The sequence below is a fragment of the Schistocerca serialis genome, chromosome 6, assembly GCF_023864345.2.
Source record: "Schistocerca serialis cubense isolate TAMUIC-IGC-003099 chromosome 6, iqSchSeri2.2, whole genome shotgun sequence".
Classification (NCBI taxonomy): Eukaryota; Metazoa; Arthropoda; class Insecta; order Orthoptera; family Acrididae; genus Schistocerca; species Schistocerca serialis.
In genome coordinates this window covers 730582548-730606940 of record NC_064643.1, presented here as the reverse complement: position 1 = coordinate 730606940, position 24393 = coordinate 730582548, and the positions used below count along the sequence as shown (strand labels likewise).

The 24393-nt window shown below is 40.0% G+C and overlaps 1 protein-coding gene across 2 annotated transcripts in view; it reads left to right on the top strand.

The window, feature by feature from the left end:
* LOC126483929 (solute carrier family 35 member F5) overlaps positions 1 to 24393 on the top strand; it is a 176687-nt gene that overhangs the window by 47362 nt on the left and 104932 nt on the right. For both annotated transcript variants that reach the window (XM_050107206.1, XM_050107205.1), the window contains exons 2-3: positions 6482 to 6619; positions 20448 to 20504. In XM_050107206.1, the coding sequence (XP_049963163.1) occupies positions 6482 to 6619; positions 20448 to 20504 (195 nt within the window). The remainder of the gene's footprint in view (positions 1 to 6481; positions 6620 to 20447; positions 20505 to 24393) is intronic.

The window sequence follows — 24393 nt, the reverse complement described above, 5'->3', positions numbered from 1 at the left end:
GAGGGAGCCACTTTGATGTTTATGTGGGTCCCTGGTCACATTGGTCTGATGGGAAATTAGGTTGCTGATGCTGCTGTCAAAGGTGCAATCATTATACCTTGCCCCACTAGTTCTTCCACTCCTTCCTATGGTCTCCATGTTGCTATCTGTCAGCAGGTGGTGTCACTTTGGCATCAGCATTGGTCTTTCCTTCATGGGAACAAGCTCCGGGAAATTAAACCTCTCTCAGTAACTTGGCTGACCACCTTTTGGCCATCTCACTACAAGTAGATCACTTTATTTATTTTTAAAAAAATTTATCAATATTTTGCAGCTTCAAACGTGACTGTACTCAATACACTCAAGGTACGAATTAAAAACGCCTTCAGTCACAACTTTTTGTGTTTTATGCAGTACACGATGCATTTCGGATCCTGAAGATGGACCCACAGGGTCCGAAATGCATCATGCATGGGATAAAACATGAAAAATTGTGACTGAAGGCATTTTTTAATTCATACCTTGAGATCATTTTAGCTACTTTGCGTATTGGACACTGTCATTTTAGCTGTTGCCATTTGTTAATTGGTGATCCCCCACCCACTGTGTGCTTGTTGTCATCAGCCTTGGCGGTTTGCCATTTCCTGTCAAAGTGGCCCTTTTTTAATCACTTATGTTCTAGTGTATGTTTGCCATCTGAGTTGTTCGCCATTTTAGTGAACGACATATGGGCTGTTGACCGCGTTCTACCTTTTATCCATTGCAGCAATATGGTGAAGGAAATTTAATCTTTAGTTCTGGACCTCTGTTGTCTCTACAGTGTATTGTGTGAATCTTTCTCCATGAGGAAGTCCCTGTTCTTTGCTCTTTTTCTTCCATTGATTGGGATTAACGTGTAGTCACTTTTAACTCCTTTTTCGTCTTAGTGTTGTAAGGTTCTGATATAGGCACTTATGGCCTGAGTTGTTTTCACACCCTAAAGCAAAACAAACCATCATCAGTGTCACAGTCAAATTATTTAATTTTTCCATCAGAGTAGTCATTTATATGTGAATTTAGACTTTCCTGGCATATACTACTGACAAAATATTAGTGGGCTTCCTTGCAGGCAGCTGCATTGAAATTTTGAGACATTTCAATGACTGCCACACTCTTCATCTTCTGATGAACTGTTGAGATTACTCGGGCATCCCATATGTATACCTAAGTGGCGGCAACATCTCCCCAACTCTCCCCCCTGATGCAGTGGTCGGCATCCCTGCCGTGCGACTCTCAATGCATTTGGTCTTCTACAGATTCATGAAGCGTCAACTGCTGGGCATGGTCAGGGCATATAGCTATATAACTGCTAGTGCAAGATTCGATGCCAGACTGGTAGCCCTCATCCCTATAGAAGAGATTGTCATGGAACCTTATCTCAGTTGGTTCCTTAATAATGCTCACCCTAAAGCCACTAGTGTGGCACAATATTATTATTTTCCCAAATTCGAACGTATGTCCTTTGTTTAGGCTGTGTTCTGCTACTGCTGACTTTAACTTAATGCCCCGGACAAGTGCGTCTAAAGATATGCTTGATCAGTAAAGGACAAACTGCGCTGCAAATATGTGGTATATATATAGTATCCCTTGCGTGTGTCGCCTCGAGTACATCAAGCAAACACAGCACTGCATCTCACAACACTCCACGGAACACATTAGATGCATACTCCTGAGGCTTAAAGATGTTATTAAAGAATAAACTGAGATAAGGCTCCATGACAGTCTCGTCAAAAGGGATGAGGGTTACCAGCTAAGTGTGGTGTGGAACCCTACACTGGCAGCTACATGCCAAGACTGCATCCAGCAGTTAATGCTTCATGAGTCTTGGCAAGACTGAATGCAAATGAAACCGTATGATTCTAGAGACCTTTTTAAGTCTCAGGCATCTACGATGTATACATGCAGACTGAAGCGACAAAAGAAAATTTGTGCCAATGCTGGCATTTGAACCCATGTGTCCTGCTCACTAGGCAGGTGAGCTAACCACTGTGCCACACTGACACTGTAGCTTTATACAACTGCACAGAATACCGTAGCACACCTCCACCCTCAGCCCCAAGCGGGCTGAAGCTTGAATGGGAATGTGGATTGAGGTGGGAAGTGTGCTAAGATAGCCTGTTCAGTTGTGCAAAGCCACCGTGCCAGGGTGGCATAGTGATTAGTGCATCTGCCTAGTGAACAGGCAATCTGTGTTTGAATCCCAGCCTTGGTATACATTTTCATTTGTCGCTTTAGTCTGCTTATGTGAGGTGTGATCGAAAATTAACGGGAATTTTTTAATTTCACAGGCCTTATACATCCGATTTTCAATTTTTTTATCTTGTTGGTATGTTCCTGATGTATTTTTGAATTTCAGCTGTTTTGACTATTCAGTTTATTGTAGACAGTCGAAAAGATGATGTGTGTTTTTGAGTGCTTGGTGAATTTATACTTTCAGAAAAGATGAATCATAGAATTTGCATTAGATTTTAGTTGAAAAATGGAATAAAGTGTAGCACCACATTCAGAATGTTCACTGTGGCTTCGGGCAAATCTTCTTTGAGTAAGACAAGAGCTTATGAGCGGTATAAACATTCTAAAGAGGGTCAAGAAGATGCTGAAGATGATGACCACCCTGGATCAACTACTGACGACAGTGTGGAAGAAGTAAAGAAAACGATTCTGTAAAATTGTCGAATCACCATCAGAGAGGTTGCTGATGATGTTGACATGTGCTTTAGCTCATGCCGGTTTATTTTATTTATTTATTTATTTAATGTTTTGGGCACAAGACATGTAGCAGAAGTTTGTTCTGCTGTTACTGAATTTCGACCAAAAACGATGTTGCGTAGACATTGCTCCATGATTTTGAATGAAGTCGACAATAATTCAGAACTTCTAGAGACGGTTATAACAGCTGACAAAACGTGGGTACACAGGGTATGATGCCGAAACCAAGGCCCAATCGTCCCAGTGGAAACTGCCTGAAGAGCCAAGACCGGAAAAAATTTAACAAATTCTCACTGTTTTCTTTGATTACGACGAGACAGTGGATCATGAGTTCCTGCCTTATGGTTGTATAATCAATAAGGACTAAATACTACCCAGAAGTTATGCACTGTTTGTGTGAAGCAGTCTGAAGGAAACAATCAGAACTGTGACAAAACCACTCGTGGAAATAGCATCATGATAGTGTTCCTGCTGACACCTCAATGCTTGTTTGTATTTTTGCAGCAAAAAAAAAAAACATGAAAAGACATTTTTTTCCACAATTGATGAAATAAAAACAGGATTGCTCAAGAAGCTGAACACCATAACGGAAAGCGAGTTCCAGAATGGCTTCTAAGATAGGAAAAAGTTCTGGAAGAAGTGTATTGTATCTAAGAGAGGTTACTCTGAAGGCTACTCATGTGTTGCTATGCCTGCACTTTTTGCTTCTAGCATGTAACCATGTGGTGCTAATCAGTTGTGGCCAGAGTACTGGTTATGCTTTCTGTTTTTCAGTTGTGGCTAGAGTACTGGTTATGCTTTCTGTTTTACTGTCCCTGTCCCAGAGAAATTGCATCTCATGACTCTTATGAGAGAGACCCTGCATATGGGATTTTCACATAATCTCAAAACTTTATAAATTCAAAACTTCAGCAGAAGATGATAGTGAAACTCCTTGAAACATTGTGGAATTTTAACGCAGCCACCTAGATGGAATCCCAAGATGATTTTGTCAGGTTATTGATTTGTTGTGCCAAATCCATGTTTCCCAAAACTTCTCTACTTATCACACAAGAAATAAATGTCAATGCTGTTTGCTATATTATTACAACCACACAAGCTAGTTTTCCATATTGTTAGCTATTAATATTACTGTAGCTGTAACTCAAAATGTCTACTATGCTATAGTGCACTTGCTCACTACAATGTAGTCTTCAGTTCGGCTTTCACCATTACCTGATGTACATCATTAACTACACCTTTTCAGTCACCAAGGACTGAAATTTTTAACAATAAGTGCAATACCACAGTTATGGTTACTATTAACTTGTTTCTACTCTAAACTGAAAGGTGCAAGTTGTGTATTTTTATTCCCGCGATGGTTGCTTCTGTGTTGTTGATCGTTACTTCTGTCCTTTTTTCTCAGTCTGTTTATTTTTAGATATTATTGCTGGGTAGCTTCTTGAACTAAAAATTTTAAAGCCTGTGTTTTGTATAAATTTACAGTGATTATAGTTGCAGTGCTGTGAATTCCTGTTAAATGTCGCTAGATATACGAATCGTCATCCTCCAGGTTGAACTAGCCTCTTAGCTGCTTACTCCTGCTATGCTTTAAATAAGTATGTGCTCTAATCATTGCATTCACTGCGATGTAGGCAGTGCAAATACTTTGACAAGTTACGTTGTATTTGCCACTCTTTTACAAAGAAGAGCACACTTTTTGACTTGTATCTGTTTAACAAGACTGTCAAAGTTTCAAAATGTGATTGTTCTGCTCTCATTTATTCCGTGTGTCTTGTGTGACAAGCGAAAGTGATTTGGCAATAATTTTGCTCGAATGAACACCTAACTGATGACAGAAAATGTGAAAAAAAATGTATAATGCTACTTTAAACCATCAAACTAAATGAATTGCATAATGTCGTAATTGGGGGAGATTTAATATGACAAGGAGAGATCTTTTTACTGTGGAGGGGTGGGAGCTGTATAGGTGGAGATTCTGTTGACGGTTGGTTGGATTTGTGTGTACATAGGTTTTTATGGACATGTTTGAGAGTGGTGGTCTGTGTCCAGAAAGGTGATAAGCTAAGTTTAAGATGACTAAGAGAAATGCGTAGGAGAAAAGGTTTCATGGCTTTTGAAGAATGAGAACAGTGCCTTGGTCCTGATTCCAGATCTTGAAGATTTTGTTAATGAATCTCAGCCAGACAAGGGGTGTAATATCTTGGATGGCTAGAAGGGTCTTCTAGTTGTCCATTTAAACAGGTTAGCATACAAGGATGCCTTACAGTATTATGATAAGGATAGTTGCTACTCACCGTATAGTGAAGATGCTCAGTCGCAGATAGGCACAAGAAAAAGACTGTCAGAAAGTGAGCTTTTGGCCAACTAGGCCTTTGCAGGTGGACATACCATAGGTTTATTTGTATATCTTCTTCTTGAAGGAGAAAAGGTTGCGTATAATGATATAGTTGATCATCTATCTAAGAAATGAGGTGGTAGGGTGTTAGGAGAGGTTCTGTTCTGTAATGGCAAGGCTGTTGACTTTGAAGATGTTAGTGTATGGGGAAGTGACATTGAAAGTGACAAAGAGAGAGCTGGGTGATAATGGAACAGGGAGGATAGACAGGTGATGGAAGGTGGTGGTGTTGTACTTGCAGTAGGGCATAAGGCTGTGGCTGCGAGTCGGTGCTGTAGGTCACCTAAGGTAAAGATTCTTTATGGGGAGCCAACTGCAGTGGAACAGCCCAGACGGTTTGTTTTATGTATTTTGAGGAGCATATAGAAGGTGGGTGTGCGTGCATTCCTTTTTTGGAAAGAGGGAAGGATAGGAAGAAGGTTGATTCAGGATAGATGTTCTCTGGAGTGGGGCTAGGAATTTGAGTAGGGACTGGGTCATGCTACTGTTCTGAGACAGGATCACTTGGGCAGTGCTTGTGGATGGTAGAGTTAGACGGTTGGTGAATACCTTCTGTTAGGTAGTTACTACAGTTTATTCTGGCAGTAATGGAACCTCGATCTGCGTGGAAGATGAAGAAGTTAGGGTCTGTTTTGAGGCTGCACACGAGTGTTCTTTCCTCTGTTGGGAGGCTAGTGTTATTGAAAATGGACTTAGGAAGATGAGACAAGGTTGGAAGTAAGGGATCTTGGCAGATAGCCAGTGTTGGGACTGTGTAAGAGTCACAGATGGATGGAGGTTCCGACGTCTTCTGTTCGTTTTGCTAATTATTAAAATCAAATGCATGAAGTTCGTCAGCAGATAAACAGTGACATGCTTTGCTCTATACCGCATATGACAAATATGTTGATCACAACTTTTTTGAAATAATTCCTCATTATGCATTCCTTTTTTATTTTTTACATAAATGAGACACCTGTCTACAATTTATTTAATTATAATCAAAGAAACCAAAATCTTTTTTTATGATTTCTAAAGAATGCGCATATATGGAGTAATCCATTTATCTGATTGTATTGAGAAGTACAATACATAGCTAAAATGAGCCACTGACCAGTTTGATTACAAGAATTCCATCCGACCGTGACCGTCTCCCACACCTGTCTAACCACCACCACTTTTTAGTGAACTCAAAGCATTGTAGAACAGAGGAAGTAAAGTACCACATATTTTAAAAAGTCCCAAGTTAGTGGTATGGTGAAATATGTATGTTGGATGCATTTTATTGCGTGTGTTTGACTGCACAATAGACTATAATTATGTATCCTGGAAATATTATGACTGCAGTTGATGGAATATTTTCATCTGTGTTTGCAGTACATTTATCATAATGCAGAGTTTGAGAAGCCATTCTTCAGCACCTATGTGAAGACATCGATGTTCACACTTTACTTGTTGGGATTGTGCATTTGGCCTCCTTGGCGGAATCAGTGCAGTAAACCAGCTACATACATGGTGAGTATTACTTACTGCTTCACTTCTTAATGTTGTTAATGTATCCCACCTTAGTATACTTATAATGTTGTATTTGTGTATGTTTTCTTTAACAGGCTTAGAAAATGCTTTGTTATTTATAGATAATGGTCTTAAAGCAGTACCAGTTATTGCACTCTAGTGATATTTAATGACTAGGTGCTTTACCATCCCTAGAACACTAATTACAGTTATTCACTTTACTTTCTCCAGACTTTCTTTTTCCTCATTCATTGTGGATCAGTTGTGTTCTGTTCCCATTTTGGAGTTTGTACTCCATTATTTCAAAATTTTACAGTAATATGCTGTGGGGAAGTAACACGTATTCCACCCCCTGTGCAGTTGTACTTAAGCATTGTCACCCCCTCCCCCCATTCTTGATGTGACAGGTGTTGAAATTCTACATGTAGACATTGTTACTACTCAACAAGTACAAGCGGAGGCCAAAACAGGAGCTATCTTTTTGCCTCCTTCCCACCACCCCTGGGTGCATTTACAATTGTCACCCAGTGGAACTGTAATGGTTATTTTTACCACGTACTTTATTTTTACCACGTACTAGAACTTGGACAGCTATCATATTATCCAGCAATAGGTATTGCCCTTCTGGAAATTTGATTCCCTGAAGCTTATCTTTACCCTATGTAACAGCTTTGGTAATTTTAAAAATAGTTTTCCCTTGAAAGAGCTTCAGTTGGTGTCTGTACATTCATACTTGCAGACATTTTTAGTAAGCACCACACAATACAGCATTATAGGTTTGACTGTTCACGTATATACAGCTGTGGATTTTACTCTCTGTAATGTGTAGATGTTGATGTGCATACTGAACCTACTGTTATTGCAGAACTCTTTGCCACACATTTTGTTCGAATGTTTGCATCCGACAACTGTCCATATGCCTTCTGTCCACAGAAAAAGTGGGTGAGGAAATCTACCTGTCTTACACTACTTGAGGTCTGAAACCATATAACACACCTATCAGTGATTGGTAACTTCACAGTGCTCTGGGCCTTGGCTACAACACACCACTCGGACCCTACAGAGTATGCAACCAAATGCTATAATTTCTGGGTGTATATTTATGACACCACCTTTGTGAACTTGTGTTAAGTCTTTAGTCTGAATACTGGTTTGATGTAGCTTTCCACAATACAGTAGGCTGTGTGTCCTCAGGAAATAAAATTACTAATTTCTCCTTGCTTTCAGCATTTACAGTAAAAATATAACATGTTACAAGGCTAGATCAGTCAGTCATTCAGGCTGTTGCCCCTGCAACTACTGAATAGGCTGCTTGCCCATCTTTCTTCAGGGAACTCTTCATATATACTACTAAGATGCGGTTGCACTTATGGTATGGATGTCACCATAGATTAGGCACACATACCATTCCACTATAGTAATGTCGACAGTTTGATGGGGAGGAAGAATCACATTCTTGCAGTCTTAATTGTATCTGGTGTAAAAGCAAGCTCCCAACTGGGTAGAGGTTAAGTGTGATTGTTTCAGCAAAACTCATGGGCAGCTAAGACCCATCTATATCACAAATGTTTGTAAGTTGCTTTTATGAATGGTTAACTGGCAGTTGTGTTTCTCTGTTGAGATGGGGAGTCTTTTGTTGATCTCTACTGTGGATTTTGGTAGAGCCAACCCACAATTGAGGATTGAACTGCATAGGGTCTGTTATAAGGATGGCTTCTACCTGTTGTCTATACTCCACGATATCTTCTTTGATTTAAAAAAAGACTGTGATACCTTGTAGTATATTGACCTATATTGTTGTTGTGGTCTTCAGTCCAGAGACTGGTTTGATGCAGCTCTCCGTGCTACTCTATTCTGTGCAAGCTTCTTCATCTCCCTGTACCTACTGCAACCTACATCCCTCCGGATCTGTTTAGTGTCTTCATCTCTTGGTCTCCCTTGACTAAAACCATACCAAACTGCATGAGTCGGTATTAAGAAAGTGCTTCCCAAATTTTTTTTCCAGATTTTTCTTCCTCTCTTGTTGTTTCATGTTTAGGTTGGCACATCTTAAAGTGTTCAGGAGTATGGATTTCTAAGTGTGCGTTTATGTTGCGACCTCGTGGCTTGCTGCTCACTGGCATGGCACAGCAGTGATGAGTCAAATGCCCTGTATCTTACTGGTCCATTTAGCCTGCACCATTGCTGCTTGCCCCACTGCTCACTAAAATCCTTGCCAGGCAGTGATATTGAGCTGATTAGTGTTTCGCATTGCGGCCATTACTGTATGCCCTGAATCTTGAGCCGTGATTGGCTACTTCAAGGTCACTCCAGCAGTGCATGTACTTTGGTAGCACTCTGCTCAGTATGTGAACAGCTGCAGAGCAATTACTCCTAGCAGTAGTAGGTTTAGAATCAGGCATTGGGAACTGTGGTGACCTTCCTGGTCACTACAACCAATATTCTCACCTACAATTACTTCTCCTTGAAGGCATCACCTACAAACAAATCCAGGGTATGGCAATGGGCACCTGCTTGGCACCATCCAATACCAACCTATTCATTGGACATTTAGAGAAACCCTTCCTAATCACCTAGAATCTCAAACCCCTCATATGCTTGAGATTCATTGATAACAACTTCGTATTCTGGATCAAGGGTGAGGACACCCTATCTACATTCCTCCAGAACCTCAACACCTTCTCCCCCTTTTGCTTCACATGGTCCTCCTCAATCCAGTGAGCCATCTTCCATGATGTGACCTCCAACTCAAAGATGGCTACATTAGTACCTCCCTCCATATCAAACCCACCAGCAATACCTCCACTTCGACAGCTGCTGTCCATTCCATATCAAGAAGTCCTTTCCATACGGCCTAGTCACCCGTAGCTGTCACATCAGTAGTGTTGAGCAGTCCCTCTCAAAATATACCAAGGTCCCACTGAGGCTTTCACAGACTGTTAATTACCCTCACAACTTTGTACAGAAACAAGTTTGCATGCTTTATCTCTCCAGTCACCCACCATCTCGTAAGTCCCACCACCTGACCACAGAGGAACCACCCAGAGCTGGAGCAACTGAATCACATTCTCTGCCAGGGGTTTGACTAACTCACTTCATGCCCTGGAATGAGAAATGTTGTACTTACTATCTTCCCCACTCTTCCCACAGTGCTACTCTGCTACCCACTGACCCTACACAATATCCTTGTCCATCCGTACTCAAACTCTACTCCCAAACTATTGCCTCATGGGTCATATCCCTGTAAGAGATGTGGTTGCAAAACCTATACCATATAACCTCCCACCACAATATACTCCAGTCTGGTCACAAGCATCGTCTGTCCCATCAAAGACAGGGCTACCTGTGAAACCAGTCATGTGATCTACAAGGTAAGCTGCATCCACTGTGCTGCATTCTACAAGGACTTCACAACCAGCAAGCTGTCTGTCCACATGAATGGCATCCAACAAACTGTGGCCAAGAAGAAGTTGGACCACCTAGTTGCTGAGCATGTTGACCAACACAATGTTCTCCATTTCAGTAACTGCTTCACAGCTTGTGCCATGTGGGTCCTTACTAGCAACACCAGCTTTTCTGAATTGCATAGGTGGGAACTCTCCCAGAAATGTGTCCCCTGTTCCTGTAACCCTCCTCACCTCAGCCTTCATTAGTCATTGTCCTTCAATCACCTAACCTCTTCCTTGCTCCCACTCCAGTACTACAAAGCCTTCTATTCCACCAATGTACCCATGTTCTGAGTATTTTTGTTTCTCTCCTTTTCCATTCCCCCATCCATGCACTTTGTCTAACCTGATTGCACCTAGCTGCCATACCCTCTCTCCACCTTGTCCCTGTATGCTCCCATGAGCAGCACTTTGCTGCTCTCCGCTCCTACCCTGCTATCTCTCCCCCTTCTTGCCCCAGCCTCCTCCTTACCTCAACCACCTAGATTGCTTCTCCCATCATGTGCTGTTTCTCCCATCCCATCATGCGCTGCTACTTGCAGTCTGGTCTTGACAGCCAGAGACAGTTTGTGTGTGTGTGTGTGTGTGTGTGTGTGTGTGTGTGTGTGTGTGTGTGTGTGTACACATTGTCTAATTCAGAAGAAGGTCTTTTGGCCTTGTTTAGCAGTCTTTTTGTTGTGCCTGTCTGTGACTCAACATCCTCATTAAATGATGAGTAGCAATCTATCCTTGTCATAATATTGTTATTATTCCACCCTGGATTTTTCATTGTTGGATGTCATGGCTTTCTCCATTTGATGTTGGTAAGGTTCCATTTTTCCTTTGGAGACAGGGATATTGTTTGTGTCCTTATATCCACCCTTAATATTTCTATAATATTCACAGAACACATTTCATTGATAGTTTTGCTCTATCTTTGTCAGTAGCTAATTTTGGTATTTCAGATTCTCAGAGCATATCTTCTTTCCTGTTTTTGATCATTGGGTTGCAAGTATGTGCTGGTCTTCTTCTTTCTTGGATGCATAATATTTTCTCCAACCAATTGAACTATCTTTCAATGTCTGTTCTAAGTTCTCATTCCACCAAACATGTTTCCTTATCATTTTGATCTATTTATATCTTTTGCAGTGTGTACCAATTGTCTTTTTGTATTTTCAGAGTCCTTCTCTACTGGTTGTGCTAGCTCCATGAAATAATTTTCTTTTTCCTGTAGTTTTTGGTGGTGAATCAAGACACAGAGGTGAATCAATAGACAGCTGTTCTGTTGCTCTTTCTGTTAAGAGGTTTTATTTATTTATTTATTCATTCATTTATCCTGTGGATCACATATTGTACAAAGTACACATGATATAGGACAAGTCATTTTTCTTAACAAATATCATTTAAAAAAAAGTACACAAAATTGTTCATTGATAAATATAGTAACTTCACATACAGAGATACAAAAAATTTACATGGGGAACTAAGAAACATGTAGGCAATGTAGTGGTACTTTAAATTTACACAAATAATCACTGAGATTACAGAATAGTGAAAATGCCAACTGGAAACACAACAGAAGGACAATGTCACTTAAAAACTACATTAAACATGAAATTAACATTGAGATTTCACAGACAATTAAGTTTTAATACTAATAGGATGTGTACTTGTACATTCAAAAGCGAGTTGAAAAATTTTGGGAAGTGAAACTGAAACATAGTTGTGTATAGTAGAAATTAGGTTATTATTTTGCCTACAGAATGTTTTACTCTAATCACAGTATTTTACAAAGGAACTTTATAATTTTTCATTTCCAGGAATTCTTGTACTGAATAGAAACAGTGCTTTGTCAGAAATGCCTTTAGTTTATTTTTAAATATTGGATCTGGAGCAGTTTTTATTTGTTCTGGAATTTTATTGTGTAATACGACACCCAGATGAGTTATATATTTTTGGTATGATGATGTCCTTGAAAAAATTTGATGGATGTTAGATTGGCCTCTGGTATAATGAGCGTGTATATCATTTTTTTGGATTAATTTGCCTGTTCTTGAGAGGTATTCCCTGGTGAATAGGATTGTTTCTTGAATGAATAGGGATGGGATGCTTAGAACATTAAGTTTTATAAATTGACATTTACAGGATTCCAGCTTTTTGAGGCCACAGATTATCCTCAGTGCTCTTTTTTGTAGTTTAAATATATTTGTGCTGTGAGTTGGATTTCCCCAAAAGATGATTCCATAGCAGAGCAATGAGTGGAACTGCGCATGGTATGCTTGCATTAGTGTGGATTTACTTGTAGTAGATTTTAGTATTCTTAGTCCATAGCACAATGATGAGAGTTTCTTTGATAAGTTGTTTATATGTGTGTCCCATTTTAAATTTTGTTGGACCCATAGGCCCAAAAATTTTGTTGCATTTACATTTTCAATTTTATCATTATTTAACTTTACTTGGATAGTTTTTTGACTGGATGTGGGAATTAGATGGAAGTTGATACATACAGTTTTCCCACTATTAACAATTAGGCCATTTTTGTTAAACCACTCAGAAAGTTTTTTCATAGAGTTATCAGATATTGTCTGAAGGGATTCAGGGCTAGATCCAATCAACACTATACTTGTATCATCAGCAAACAGGATAGTTTTTTGTGGGCTCATACGTTCAACAAGATCATCTATGTAAATGAGGAAAAGTAATGGCCCTAGAACAGAACCCTGGGGAACACCATATCTTATTGTTCTTTCCTCTGAGAGGAAAACTGTGTTATTTATTTTATTCTGTACATTAATATCGTATTGAAGTGATACCTTCTGTCTGCAGTTTTGTAGGTAAGAGCATAGCCAGTTGTGAGCCACACCTCTTATTCCTCTTCTTTCCAATTTAGCAAGCAGTATTTTATGATCTAGTACGTCAAAGGCTTTAGAGAGATCTAAGAAGATACCTGCAGCTATATTATGTTGGTCAATTGATTTCAGTATGTGGTTCAACAGTTCAAAAATTGCTGTCTGGGTGGATAAAGATTTACTAAAACCATGTTGTTGAATGCTGATTGGTGCGTGGTTTTTTATGAAATTTATAAGCCTGTCATAAAAAAGTTTGACACTGCTGATCATTATTGTCGTTTATTTTCTGGGCAGATGTCTGAATTGCGTGGACATTGGCTGAATATTATGTTTCTCACATAATTGAAATAACAGTTTTTCATTTTTTTTGGACTTTTTACATGGTGGGTAATGCACAGCAGTATTGTCTGGGTCCAGAAGTAAAATAAAAACTTTATTTGTAGCATGCAAAAGATGTTTTTCTTTTAAACCACTGCTACAAAGAAGACCGCCACAAGAAACTTCACTTTCCGTACTACTTGTCCACCCAGTAAGATTTACAGGTGTTGTTCTAGAATGTATCCCATTGTGGTATCTGCAGCATTCCAGAATTTGTCTATATTTTCAAAGTCCTAATTTTTATCATTTGTTGCAGCATGGATGTTAATGAATATGTACATTTCATTAATGCATCTTATGGTTGGCAAACAGTCACTTATTGATCCGCAGTTTAAGACAGACCTAAGAATTTTGTTGTTGACCCTTTTGCCTTATTCCCTTGCACCATTTGTACAACCCACTTCCCTCCCTCCCTCCATCGATTTTCAATCTAATTTAGATTCCCTCCAGTTATTATGGTTTTTGTACACCTCTGTATGTTAAATGCACTTATCATATATCTTCTTCTCAATCTTTCTTTATGTGTCACTATGTCCCCTGTTGCCTCTGAACCACAGCTGGCATAGTGCTTACCAGTATACTATCTTTGACCTTTTACTGTCTCTGACACTTCTGTCTCCCTTCATCATTGTCTTCCCTTGTCCTCACATCACACCTGTCCTCGTCTAGAGGCATGCTGTCCTTTCTGACCTTCCAAAACCTATCCCCCTCTCTCCTCTGATGAAGCAAGGAATTGTTTGTCAGCAGTACTGGAAGGTATTTACCAGCTGTATTGTCTCCTTAACCTTTTATTACTCCCCTTTATGTTTTGTTGATGTAGATTTTTTTCTGTCTCTGCACTTTAGCCATTGTCTTCCAAGGATTGTGAAGATCTTATTCCTCCTTACACTGTCAGAGGCTTTCTCTAGGTCTGCAAATACTACGAAGGCATTCTGATCTATCATCAATCTACCTTCCACTACAAAGTGCAGTCTCACAATTGTTTATCAGACACCTTACCCCTCCTGAAACAAAACTCATCTCTGTGCAGATGTCTTCAATTTTTTGTCCTGTTCTCTTATTATGCTGGTCAGCAATTAATTATAGTAGAGTCAGCAATAGAAGATCCCTGACAGCTGGCAGCACTGTTGCCAACATTCAACTCAACTGCAAATGGCTGCAGGTGAAAACAGTAGTCATCTGTGGAGCTGTGACAATTCTAGGCGTTGCCATGGACATACACACAAAATAACATTACATGATTGGTTGAGGTAGATACTGTATATGAAGCAGTCACACCATGCCCACTGCAAGGATGTTCTTTCACCGATTCTATTACAGCATGACTTGTCTGGCTAATTATCTGATAGTTTTCACCTGTGCTTTCTTTGACAATGTGATAGTAATGCTTCTCTGGAAATCTAATGGTGTGGTACTAGTTTCATGGATTTTTTACACCAACTCAATTAAACTTCCTGTTCCTACACGTCTCTCAGAGTATGATATCCCCAAGGGTATTTTGTTGGCTCCTGTTCACTTGTTTCAGCTCATATCATTCAGTGCTCTGCGAAATTTTGACTGCATTATTGGATTATCTCTTAAATGTCTGCAAAGTGGGGAGGGGTTAAGATGAGGCTCTTGCTCCACCCTCAACCTGCAATCTGGCGTATAGAGCTTTTATTCATTACAGAATTCTCATACACATACAAATACACTTCTAGCAGTAATTTCCTGTGAGCATATAACCATTATGTATAAAATTTAGTTCTCGTGGCATGACATGCCTCAGAATGCCCCAACTTAATTATATAAATATTGCCAAGTTTAGAGTCTTGCACCCCCCCCCCCCTTCCCCCTAATGTTCTTTACCCTGGAGAAATTTCTGTGGACGCCCATGGATATTCTATTTCTTTACCATAGACTTCCTCCTCATCTTCTATTATATTTTGGAATACACTGACTGAAATAAATTACAGTACCAAAAAACAATTAATGAAGAGTAATGAAATTTCAGGAATACATTTGTCAAGGTAACATATTTAAGTGATTAACAGTGCAACATCACATGTTAATGTAAGCACGATATAAGCCATTGCAAACATGAAATGCAGGTACATTAATTACTGTAGTAACCAACAAAATGTTGAATGCAAGTATGCATGCAGATGTCAGTTTGAGGGATCAAGTTCCAAGCCTGTTGCACTTGGTCAGTCAATACAGGGACAACTAATGCTGTTTCTGGGTGATGTTGGAGTTGTTGTCTGATGATGTCCCATATTTACTCAATTGGAGACAGATCTTACGATCGAGCAGGCTAAGGCAACATGTTGATACTCCGTAGAGCATGTTGGGTTACAAAATGGGTTTGAGGGCAAGCATTATCCTGTTGGAAAACATCCCCTGGAGTGCTGTTCGCGAAAGGCAGAACAACAGGTTGAATCACCAGATTAACGTAGAAATTTGCAACCAGGATGCATAGGGTGACAACGAGAATGCTCCTGCTGTCATATGAAATCGAAACCCAGACCATAACTGCAGGTATAGATCTGGTGTGTCTAGCATGCAGACAGGTTGTTTGCAGGTCCTCAACTGGCCTCCTCCTAACCAACATGTAGCGATCACTGGCACTAAGGCAAAACCTACTTCATCAGAAAACACAAAAGACTTCCACCCTGCCCTCCAATGAGCTCTCACTTGACACCTCTGAAGTCACAAATGGCGATGGTTTGGGGTCAGAGGGATCCATGCTACAGGGCATCTTGCTCAGAGCTGTCTTTGAGGGAACTGCTTTGTAAGTGCCATGTGTCCATCTGGGGCCCAGTCTTCTTACGACCATACATTCTCTTGACCACCACTGCCGGCAGTCATTTACACGCACGCGCACACGCACACGCACTGAAAAGCCAAAGAAACTGGTACACCTGAACACGACATGGCTTGGACTTGACTGTCTGAAGTAGTGCTGAAGGGAATTGACACCATGAATCCTGCCGGGCTGACCATACATCCATGAGAGTATGAGGGGATGGAGATCTCTTCTGAACAATACGTTGCAAGGCATCCCAGATATGCTCAGTAATGTTCATGTCTGGGGAGTTTGGTGGTCAGTGCAAGTGTTATGCTTGCATACTTTTCATCTGTCAGAGATGCGTCTAGACCTATCAGGGGTCCGATATCATTTCAACTGTAAATGCCCCACACTATTACAGAGCCACCATCTTGAACAGTCCGCTGCTGACATGCAGGGTCCATGGGTTCATGAGATTGTCTGCATACTCGTACATGTCCATCTGCTCGATACAATTTGAAATGAGACTCGTCTGACCAGGTAACATGTTTCCACTCATCAGCAGTCCAGCGTCGGTGTTGACAGACCCAGGCAAGGCATAAAGCTTTATGTTGTGCAGTCATCAAGGGTACACGAGTGGGGCTCCAGCTCCAAAAGTCTGTATATTGGTTTGCATGCTGACACTTGTTGATGGCCCAGCATTGAAATACGCAGCAATTTGTGGAAGGGTTGTACTTCTGTCACATTGAACGATTCTCTTCAGTCTTCATTGGTCCTGTTCTTGCAGGATCTTTTTCTGGCCACAACGATGTCAGAGATTTGATGTTTTGCTGGATTCTGATATTCACAATACACTCATGAAATGAAATGGTCATACAGGAAAATCCCCACTTCATTGCTACCTCAGAGATGTTGTGTCCCATCACTCGTTTGTCAACTGTAACACCATGTTCAAACTCAATTAAATCTTGATAACCTGCCTGTGTAGCATAACCAATCTAACAACTGCACCAGACACTTGTTGTCGTATATAGGTGTTGGTGATCCCAGTGCTGCATTCTGCCTGTTTACATATCTCTGTATTTCAATAAGCATGCCTATACCAGTTTCTTTGGCACTTCAGTGTATATGTAACAAAGAAAATATATTCAGATGTGAGTTAGTAGCTCCTACCCACCACCTTTTACACATTACAATAACAGAAATTCTTCTATGGAAAAGGAGGAGTGTCAAGGAGAAACTGTCTCAGTTTGTTATCAAATTTTTCTTTGCAGTCTGTCAATCATTTTATATCACTTGGTGAATGATCAAAATTTTTTTTGCAGCATTGTGCACCACTTTTTGTGCTAAAGACAACCTTAATGTGGAGTAATGGATGTCTTTTTTCTTCTGGTACTGTAATTATGCATGTGGTTATTCCTCTTCAACTGTAGTGGATTATTTACAACAGACTTGTTGAGGGAATAAATATAGTGTGAAGCAGTAGTTGGAATGCTCAACTCCTTAAACAGGTGTCTATAAGATGATTTTGGGGTTGGGGGGGGGGGGGCACCACAAATTATTCTCACAGTATGTTTTTGCATAATGAAGACTCCCTTTCTTAAAGATGAGTTACCACAGAACATTATTCCATACAACATTATTGAATGAAAATATGGAAAATATGTCAGCTTTCTGATTTCTCTCTCCTCAAGATCTGCAGTGGTTCTAAGCACAAATGTGGCTGAATTAGTTGTTTTAGGAGTTCCAAAAGTTGTTTTTCCAATTTAAATTCTCATCAATAAGGACCACTAAGAATTTTGAAGTTTCTACCATATTTATTATTTCCTCACAATGTGTTACACCTGTGGTTGGTGTAGTACCTCTAGATGTGCAGAACTAAGTACATTGTGTCTTTTTAAAATTGAGGGTGAGACCATTCGCAGAAAACCAATAATAATACTTTTAAGAACTTTGTTTACCATTTCTTGTGTTTCGCAGATAGGCACAACAAAAAGACAAGACTCTCACAATTAAAACTTTCAGCCATTAAGGCCTTCATCAATAGTAAACGACACACACACACACACACACACACACAACACACACACACACACACACACACACACCTGCAGTCTTAGGCAACTGAGATCGTACTGCGAGAGCAGCGCTAGTGCACGATGGGAGTGGCGACTGGGTGGGGGTAAGGAGGAGGCTGGGGCAGGGAGGGGGAGGGATCGTATGGTGGGGATGGCAGACAGTGAAGTGCTGAAGGTTAGATGGAGAGCAGAGGAGAGATGGGAATGGGGGGGGGGGGTAGTAGCGGAAAATGAGAGAAATAAAAAGACTGGATGTGATGATGAAATGATGGCTGTGTAGTGCTAGAATGGGAACAGGGAAGAGGCTGGATGAGTGAACACAGGTACTAACAAAGGTTGAGGCAAGGAGGGTTATGGAATGTTCCTGCAATACATCCTATGTTCCTGTGACCCTCCTGGCCTCAACCTTCACTAGTCACTGTCGTCGCATTTCCAGCCCTTTCCGTGTTCCCATTCCAGCATTACACAGCCATCATTCCACAATCACATCCAATCTTTTTATTTCTCTCCTTTTTCTCAACCCCCCAACCCTTCCCCACCTCTTCCCTGCCCTCCGTCTAACCTGCAGCACTTCACTGTCCGCCACCCCCACTATCCTGTCTCTCCTCCTCCTTACCCCTATCCAGTCCGCCACTCCCATCATGCACTGATGCTGCTGCTCGCAGTGCAGTTTCAGTTGCCTGAGACTGCAGTTATGCGTGCGTGTGTGTGTGTGTGTGTGTGTGTGTGTGTGTGTGTGTGTGTGTGTGTGTGTGTGAGTTTTTAATAACCTCTCTTAGTAATTTTGAGTATTTTTTGTAATGTGCAACTTCTGCAGGATTGCTACTTATTCTTGCCAAAAGATGCATTTCCCTTTTCCTTTCACAAGATGCATTAATCCATCCAGTGATCCATTGTTTTAGTGTTTTTTCGGACTACCTTATGTGGAAAGGTATTTTCAAATAGTGAATAATGAAATAGATTAAAATTTATGTTAGCATATGGTTCATTATAAATTACATCCCGTGTCATCTCCTGTAAGCTATTCTTAAAAACATTTGTCCTGGAGTCATTAATTTTTCCAACTGATTTCCACTGAGGAGTATCCATACTGTACGGTGATATGTTATTTATCCAAACTAACTGTGCATCATGATCAGAGAGGTCATTTGGTAGTGGTTAAAAAGTTATTTTCTTACTTTGAGCTTCACAAAGAAAACATTATCAATTAGCGTCCAACTGTCCTTATCCACCTGGTTTGTAAAGTTAACACTTGTAAATTTTAGTTATTGTAATTTACATTTAATCTTCCTGTATGCCACGTTGCTTTGTCCTACAATGTTTCCTTTCTTGATATCTCTCAAGGCAGCTGTGTAAAATGAGCTGCTTCCTTGACCACTGTGATGGCAGTTATCATGAGTACATAATTATTCTTACAGAAGGGGGAATTTCCTTTAAAGAATTGTATAATTACAAGGAGATAGAGTAGTTGGTCAGTGTTTACGTTGAGGAGATGAAATTAGAACACTGCTGATTGACAGTGGAGGTGGAGAAAGGGAGCAAAAACTATTTCTAAAACTTGGAACTGTTAATGTCTTCCTCATCAAGGAAAGAGGAATGAGATAGATTTGGGAAGGAGGTAGAGTCTCCTTCCAAGTCAGTTTTCCCGAATCTATCCATCTTTCTTCCACAAGGAATAACAGTCCCGAAAGCTGAGGATAGTTATTTCCCTTTCAAATGTACCTGTATACAGTATTCCAGTATTATTGTGAAGATGTTATAGGACACATAGTGAATGATGAGGTGTTTAGATACTTGCAGTATGGATCAGAGTATGAGATGAGCTCCACTTTGTCCAAGTTTTATGTGACTTCTGCATTTTGCTTTCAGAAGTAATAGGATGGAGACTGTGTTGCGTAAAGGATTTGTTCAGCTGTGGCATTCAAATATCATTAGGCATTTTTATCTATTTCCTTTGTGAAATTTCAACCAATCTTTACCTGTGCTTTGTGTTCATTGAAATCAGGATCTTCACACAACCAGTGATTATACTTTTTATTTAAAGGTAGTAGTGTATTATTAGAAGACTAATTAGCTTAAATTATAAATGATTACATAAAATCACATTTTAGTTGTATTACTCATGAAAATTGTGTTGCTGCTGTGAATGATTCTGGCCTGTGAGAAATCTTGTGCTTTATAAGAAATACGCGATAGTACACACATCAACTTGTACAATTATTTCTAAGTTGCCCAACCAGTGATGTATTTGTGTTACAGAGCATGGAGTGTAATGATTTACATATATTTTTGTGTTTTTGTGAAATTCTGTATGTTTTTTCTTCCTTTCAGTATATTGATCCCAATGTGGAAGATGAAAATTTCTACTCGGAAGCAAATACAAGTTTGGTAAGATTCAACATGTTCCTTTGTTTAAATTTATGTATTATTAATACAAAAATATTTTTATGATAAAATTGCTATAATGTATCATTACAGTAAGTGCTATTAATTGGTAGTTTTTCAGATATTTAATTTATTTATAAGCAGGGGTTTTTGAAGTTCAGTACTGACTGGCATTAATGACTAGTAAGAGCATTTCTTTGTAGATACTGAAACATACAATAAGTGTATATACCCTGTTGCCTGCATTATGTAATCATGCTTAACTGGGTGAAGAGGAAACTTTGTTACAAACTAACTTCATTTGAATGATTTGGAGATTGCCTTTTACCTAACACTTGTGCCTAAGGTAGTTAATTCTGTACACTGTAGAAAGAAAACTGGGGGAGAGCCATTTGCAGTTTAGTGCCTCAAGAAATTGTTTTTAGTTGATTTCATCATGCATTAAAGCAAAATGAACTGAGAAATTGTGGAGAAAGGGGGAATCAGAATCATTTATTATTTTCCTGAAGCATTAATTAATGACTAGAGACATGGGGTGCAACAGCCCAAGGTGACTTACATAGGGTACTGGTATTACAGAAAAGAGCTGTGAGAGTCATTTGCGGGGCTGGACTTAGTCATGCTAAATTGTATTAAAATACTGTTTTTACAGTGATTACTATGTATGTACTAGAGTAGTCTTGCTGGTCAGAATATTGTAGCAAATCATAATCTATTCCACACAAAAATAACACAAAAAGCAAAGAAATACCACTGTGTGAAAAGGGCCGGTATGCAAGAATCATATTAGCAAATACATTGCCCATTGCATTTTAATTCCTTCAGCACTGAAGCATAAAATGTTATTTTACCTCACTTGTGAATAGAACTTGCAAAATTTTAATGATTTTTATTTTTTTCTCTTCTTTTTTTTCTTTTGTAGTTTGTGAAGGTGGCAGTATACAGCCAAAACCACTCATGATAAAAAACATGTTACTGTGATTCTGTCTAGAAGAAATAAAAATTATACAGTGTGTGTTGTCACTTTTGTCCCTGGACAGAATGTTGTTCTTTCCAGTTTAAATTCAGTTAGTTTGTTAAGTGATCTGTGATTGTGAACAGGTTTTTGGAATATGCACAATTTTGGCATGATGCCATAGCATGCCCAAGGAGTTCAGTGAGGAGCAATATTTCATGTGGAAGTCTGGAGAGAAGAATCAGTGGAAGATGTAAATGGTGTATCCGGTTTGAAGCATGTAAGAGTTAGTGTGTAAGTGATTAGTTTTCATTTCAAATTTGGAGTAGTTATGCAGAGTGAAAGTTGTGCAGTTTGGTCAAATGACTCCTTTTCTGCAGGGGTGACTATTTCTCTAATGGCAAAGCACACTGCTGCTGCTTTTTGGAGGTTACTGTGAGTGAGGTACTTTTACATAGTACTGATTTTGCTTCTCTTGGAACAGGCCACTAATAGTTACAGAAATATTTTAGTGCTATTGGTCTTGTTAAATCATGAAGATGATGAATAACAATGGAAATGTTGAAACTTCCTGACAGCTTAAAACTATGTGCCAGACCAAGACTCAGACAGAACATTTCATTTTGTGTGCAATATTCTTGCATGTTAAGCTATTTAGGTAAGAGTCACAGACCAGCCTCGGAGCTTCAGTTCTTCCAGAACGTCTCTCTTACATTGCGGGACTAGCACTCCTGGAAAAGAAGACACCATGGAGAACGGCTTACCTACAGCATAAGACGGGCTGTTCCAATACTATCATCTGGAGCATGGGCACTGTGGGCAGGCATAGGCAGTAAAGGCAACACACCAGGTGGCCCCACTGCACTGTCTTCATGTCTCATTCTGTTGTGTATGTGTGCCATTTGCCCACCCCTGCCCACAGATACTTGGTCGAGGCTTATCGTCGTGTATCCTTAGGCCTGGATCTCTGTCTGTGCACTGTGCCCACCCCTGCCCACCTCTGCTTGTGGACAGACACTCAAGATGGAACAGTAGCAAGACAATTGCGTGTCTCTGGTTTGAGTCCCAGTCAAGTGCAGAGTTTTAATCCACTGTAGAGTGAATGATTCATTCAGGAAATGAAGTGATAGCAATTTGTGTTTATATACTTGGAATGGAAATGCCGTGTGCCTAGGGCCCTCCTTCGGGTAGACCTGGGAATTAAAACTGGTTAATAATGCCACATTTTCCTGTTCTTTCCTGTGACCGTCACAAGCAGGCTTTTTAATGTGTGGAAATTATACAAATCAGGTGGAGTGTGTGAAACTTTAATCCTTTCTAAAGGCGGAGTGAACTTTTCACTGTTAGAGTAAGTGTTTGCAGAGTATTTAGTACTATTTGTGCATAACCATTTAACCCTTGTCCTATGTTTCCAAGCACTGGGGCCCAACTGTGATGCATCTGACATGAGCTGCAGTCTGCTGGGGATGGGTGGTGGGGTAAGGAGCTGACCTATGGAGGGGAGGGGCAAAATAGCAGTGTGAAGGGTGAGGAAAGATGCTGTGCTGTCTGTGGGATATGTGCATGTGTAGTGGTGGTTTGGGAGTGGGTAAGGGGTAGGTAGGTGGAGGATAGGGACTAGTGAAGATTGAGGCCAGAGGCATTAGGGGTACGAAGGTTATGTTGTAGCGAGAGCGCAATTCAGAAAAGCTGGTGTTGGTAGAAAGAATCTGCTTGACGCAGGCTGTGCATCAGTCATTGTTGAAGCACATCATGTTGGGCAACATGTTGGGCAACATGTTAGGCAACATGTTAGGCAACATGTTAGGCAACATGTTAGGCAACTGGTTGGTCCATCTGTCTCTTTGCCACAGTTTGCTGGTAGCAATTTGTGCTCACTGACAGTTTGTTAGTTGTCACGACCATGTAGAAAGTGGAACAATGATTGCAGCTTAGTTTGTAGATCACATGGCTTTTTTCTCAGGTAGTCCTGCCTTTGATGGGGTAGGAGCTGCCTGTGACAGGACTAGAGGATGTAAGCTGCAAACTACTGTACCACTACGACAACTAATAAGCTGTTTGTCCACCTGAATGGTGAACTGCCAAAGTGTGGTCAAGAGACAGCTGGACCACTCAGTGACTGAACATGCTGCCCAACGTGATGTGCTTTGCTTTAATGACTTTTTCAGCCTGTGCCATCTGGATTCTTCTTGCTAATGCCAGCTTTTCTGAATTGCACATGTGGGAACTCTCACTAAAACATATGTCATTCCTGGAACCACCGTCCTCAAACTTCACTATCCTTGCCTTCCACCTACTTATCCCCTTGCCCGCTCCCGCTTCAGCACGACACATGCCTTCTATTCCACCACCACATCTGCTAGTCTTTTACCCCTTCTTTGCTTCTAAAACTTAGGACAAAGAATTCTGTTTTGATATGTTAAAAATTGCACTTTCACGCAATATTTTGTTCAGAGCACTTTCATGGTTATGGATGTACCTTCTATTGCATCCATGCTCAACATCTGTTGTTCACTTCCACCCACTAGCAATAAATAAATAAATGTACAGCAGGAGAACAAGGTTTCAAAATTGTTGATAAATTTAAATATTGAGGTGATATCATAACTTAAAATCTAAATAACATACCATAATGGGAAAATAGAATTAAAAAGCTGAAGAAAGCAAATTACATTACCAAAAACACAGATAACAAAAAAGCCTTTCCGTAGACGCAAAATTGAAACATTATAAAACACGCAGGACCAGAAATAACTTATGCATCTGAAACCATCTTCATAACAACTAATACAGCAGAAATTGACAAAATACTAAAGATAGGTAGAAGAATAATTACGTCATACATGAATAAACCATATCAGGTAAATGGACGTTGGAGAATAGCTTCAAATGAAACAGTGTGCAAGAAAATAGAACCAGTAATCAACACTATGGGGA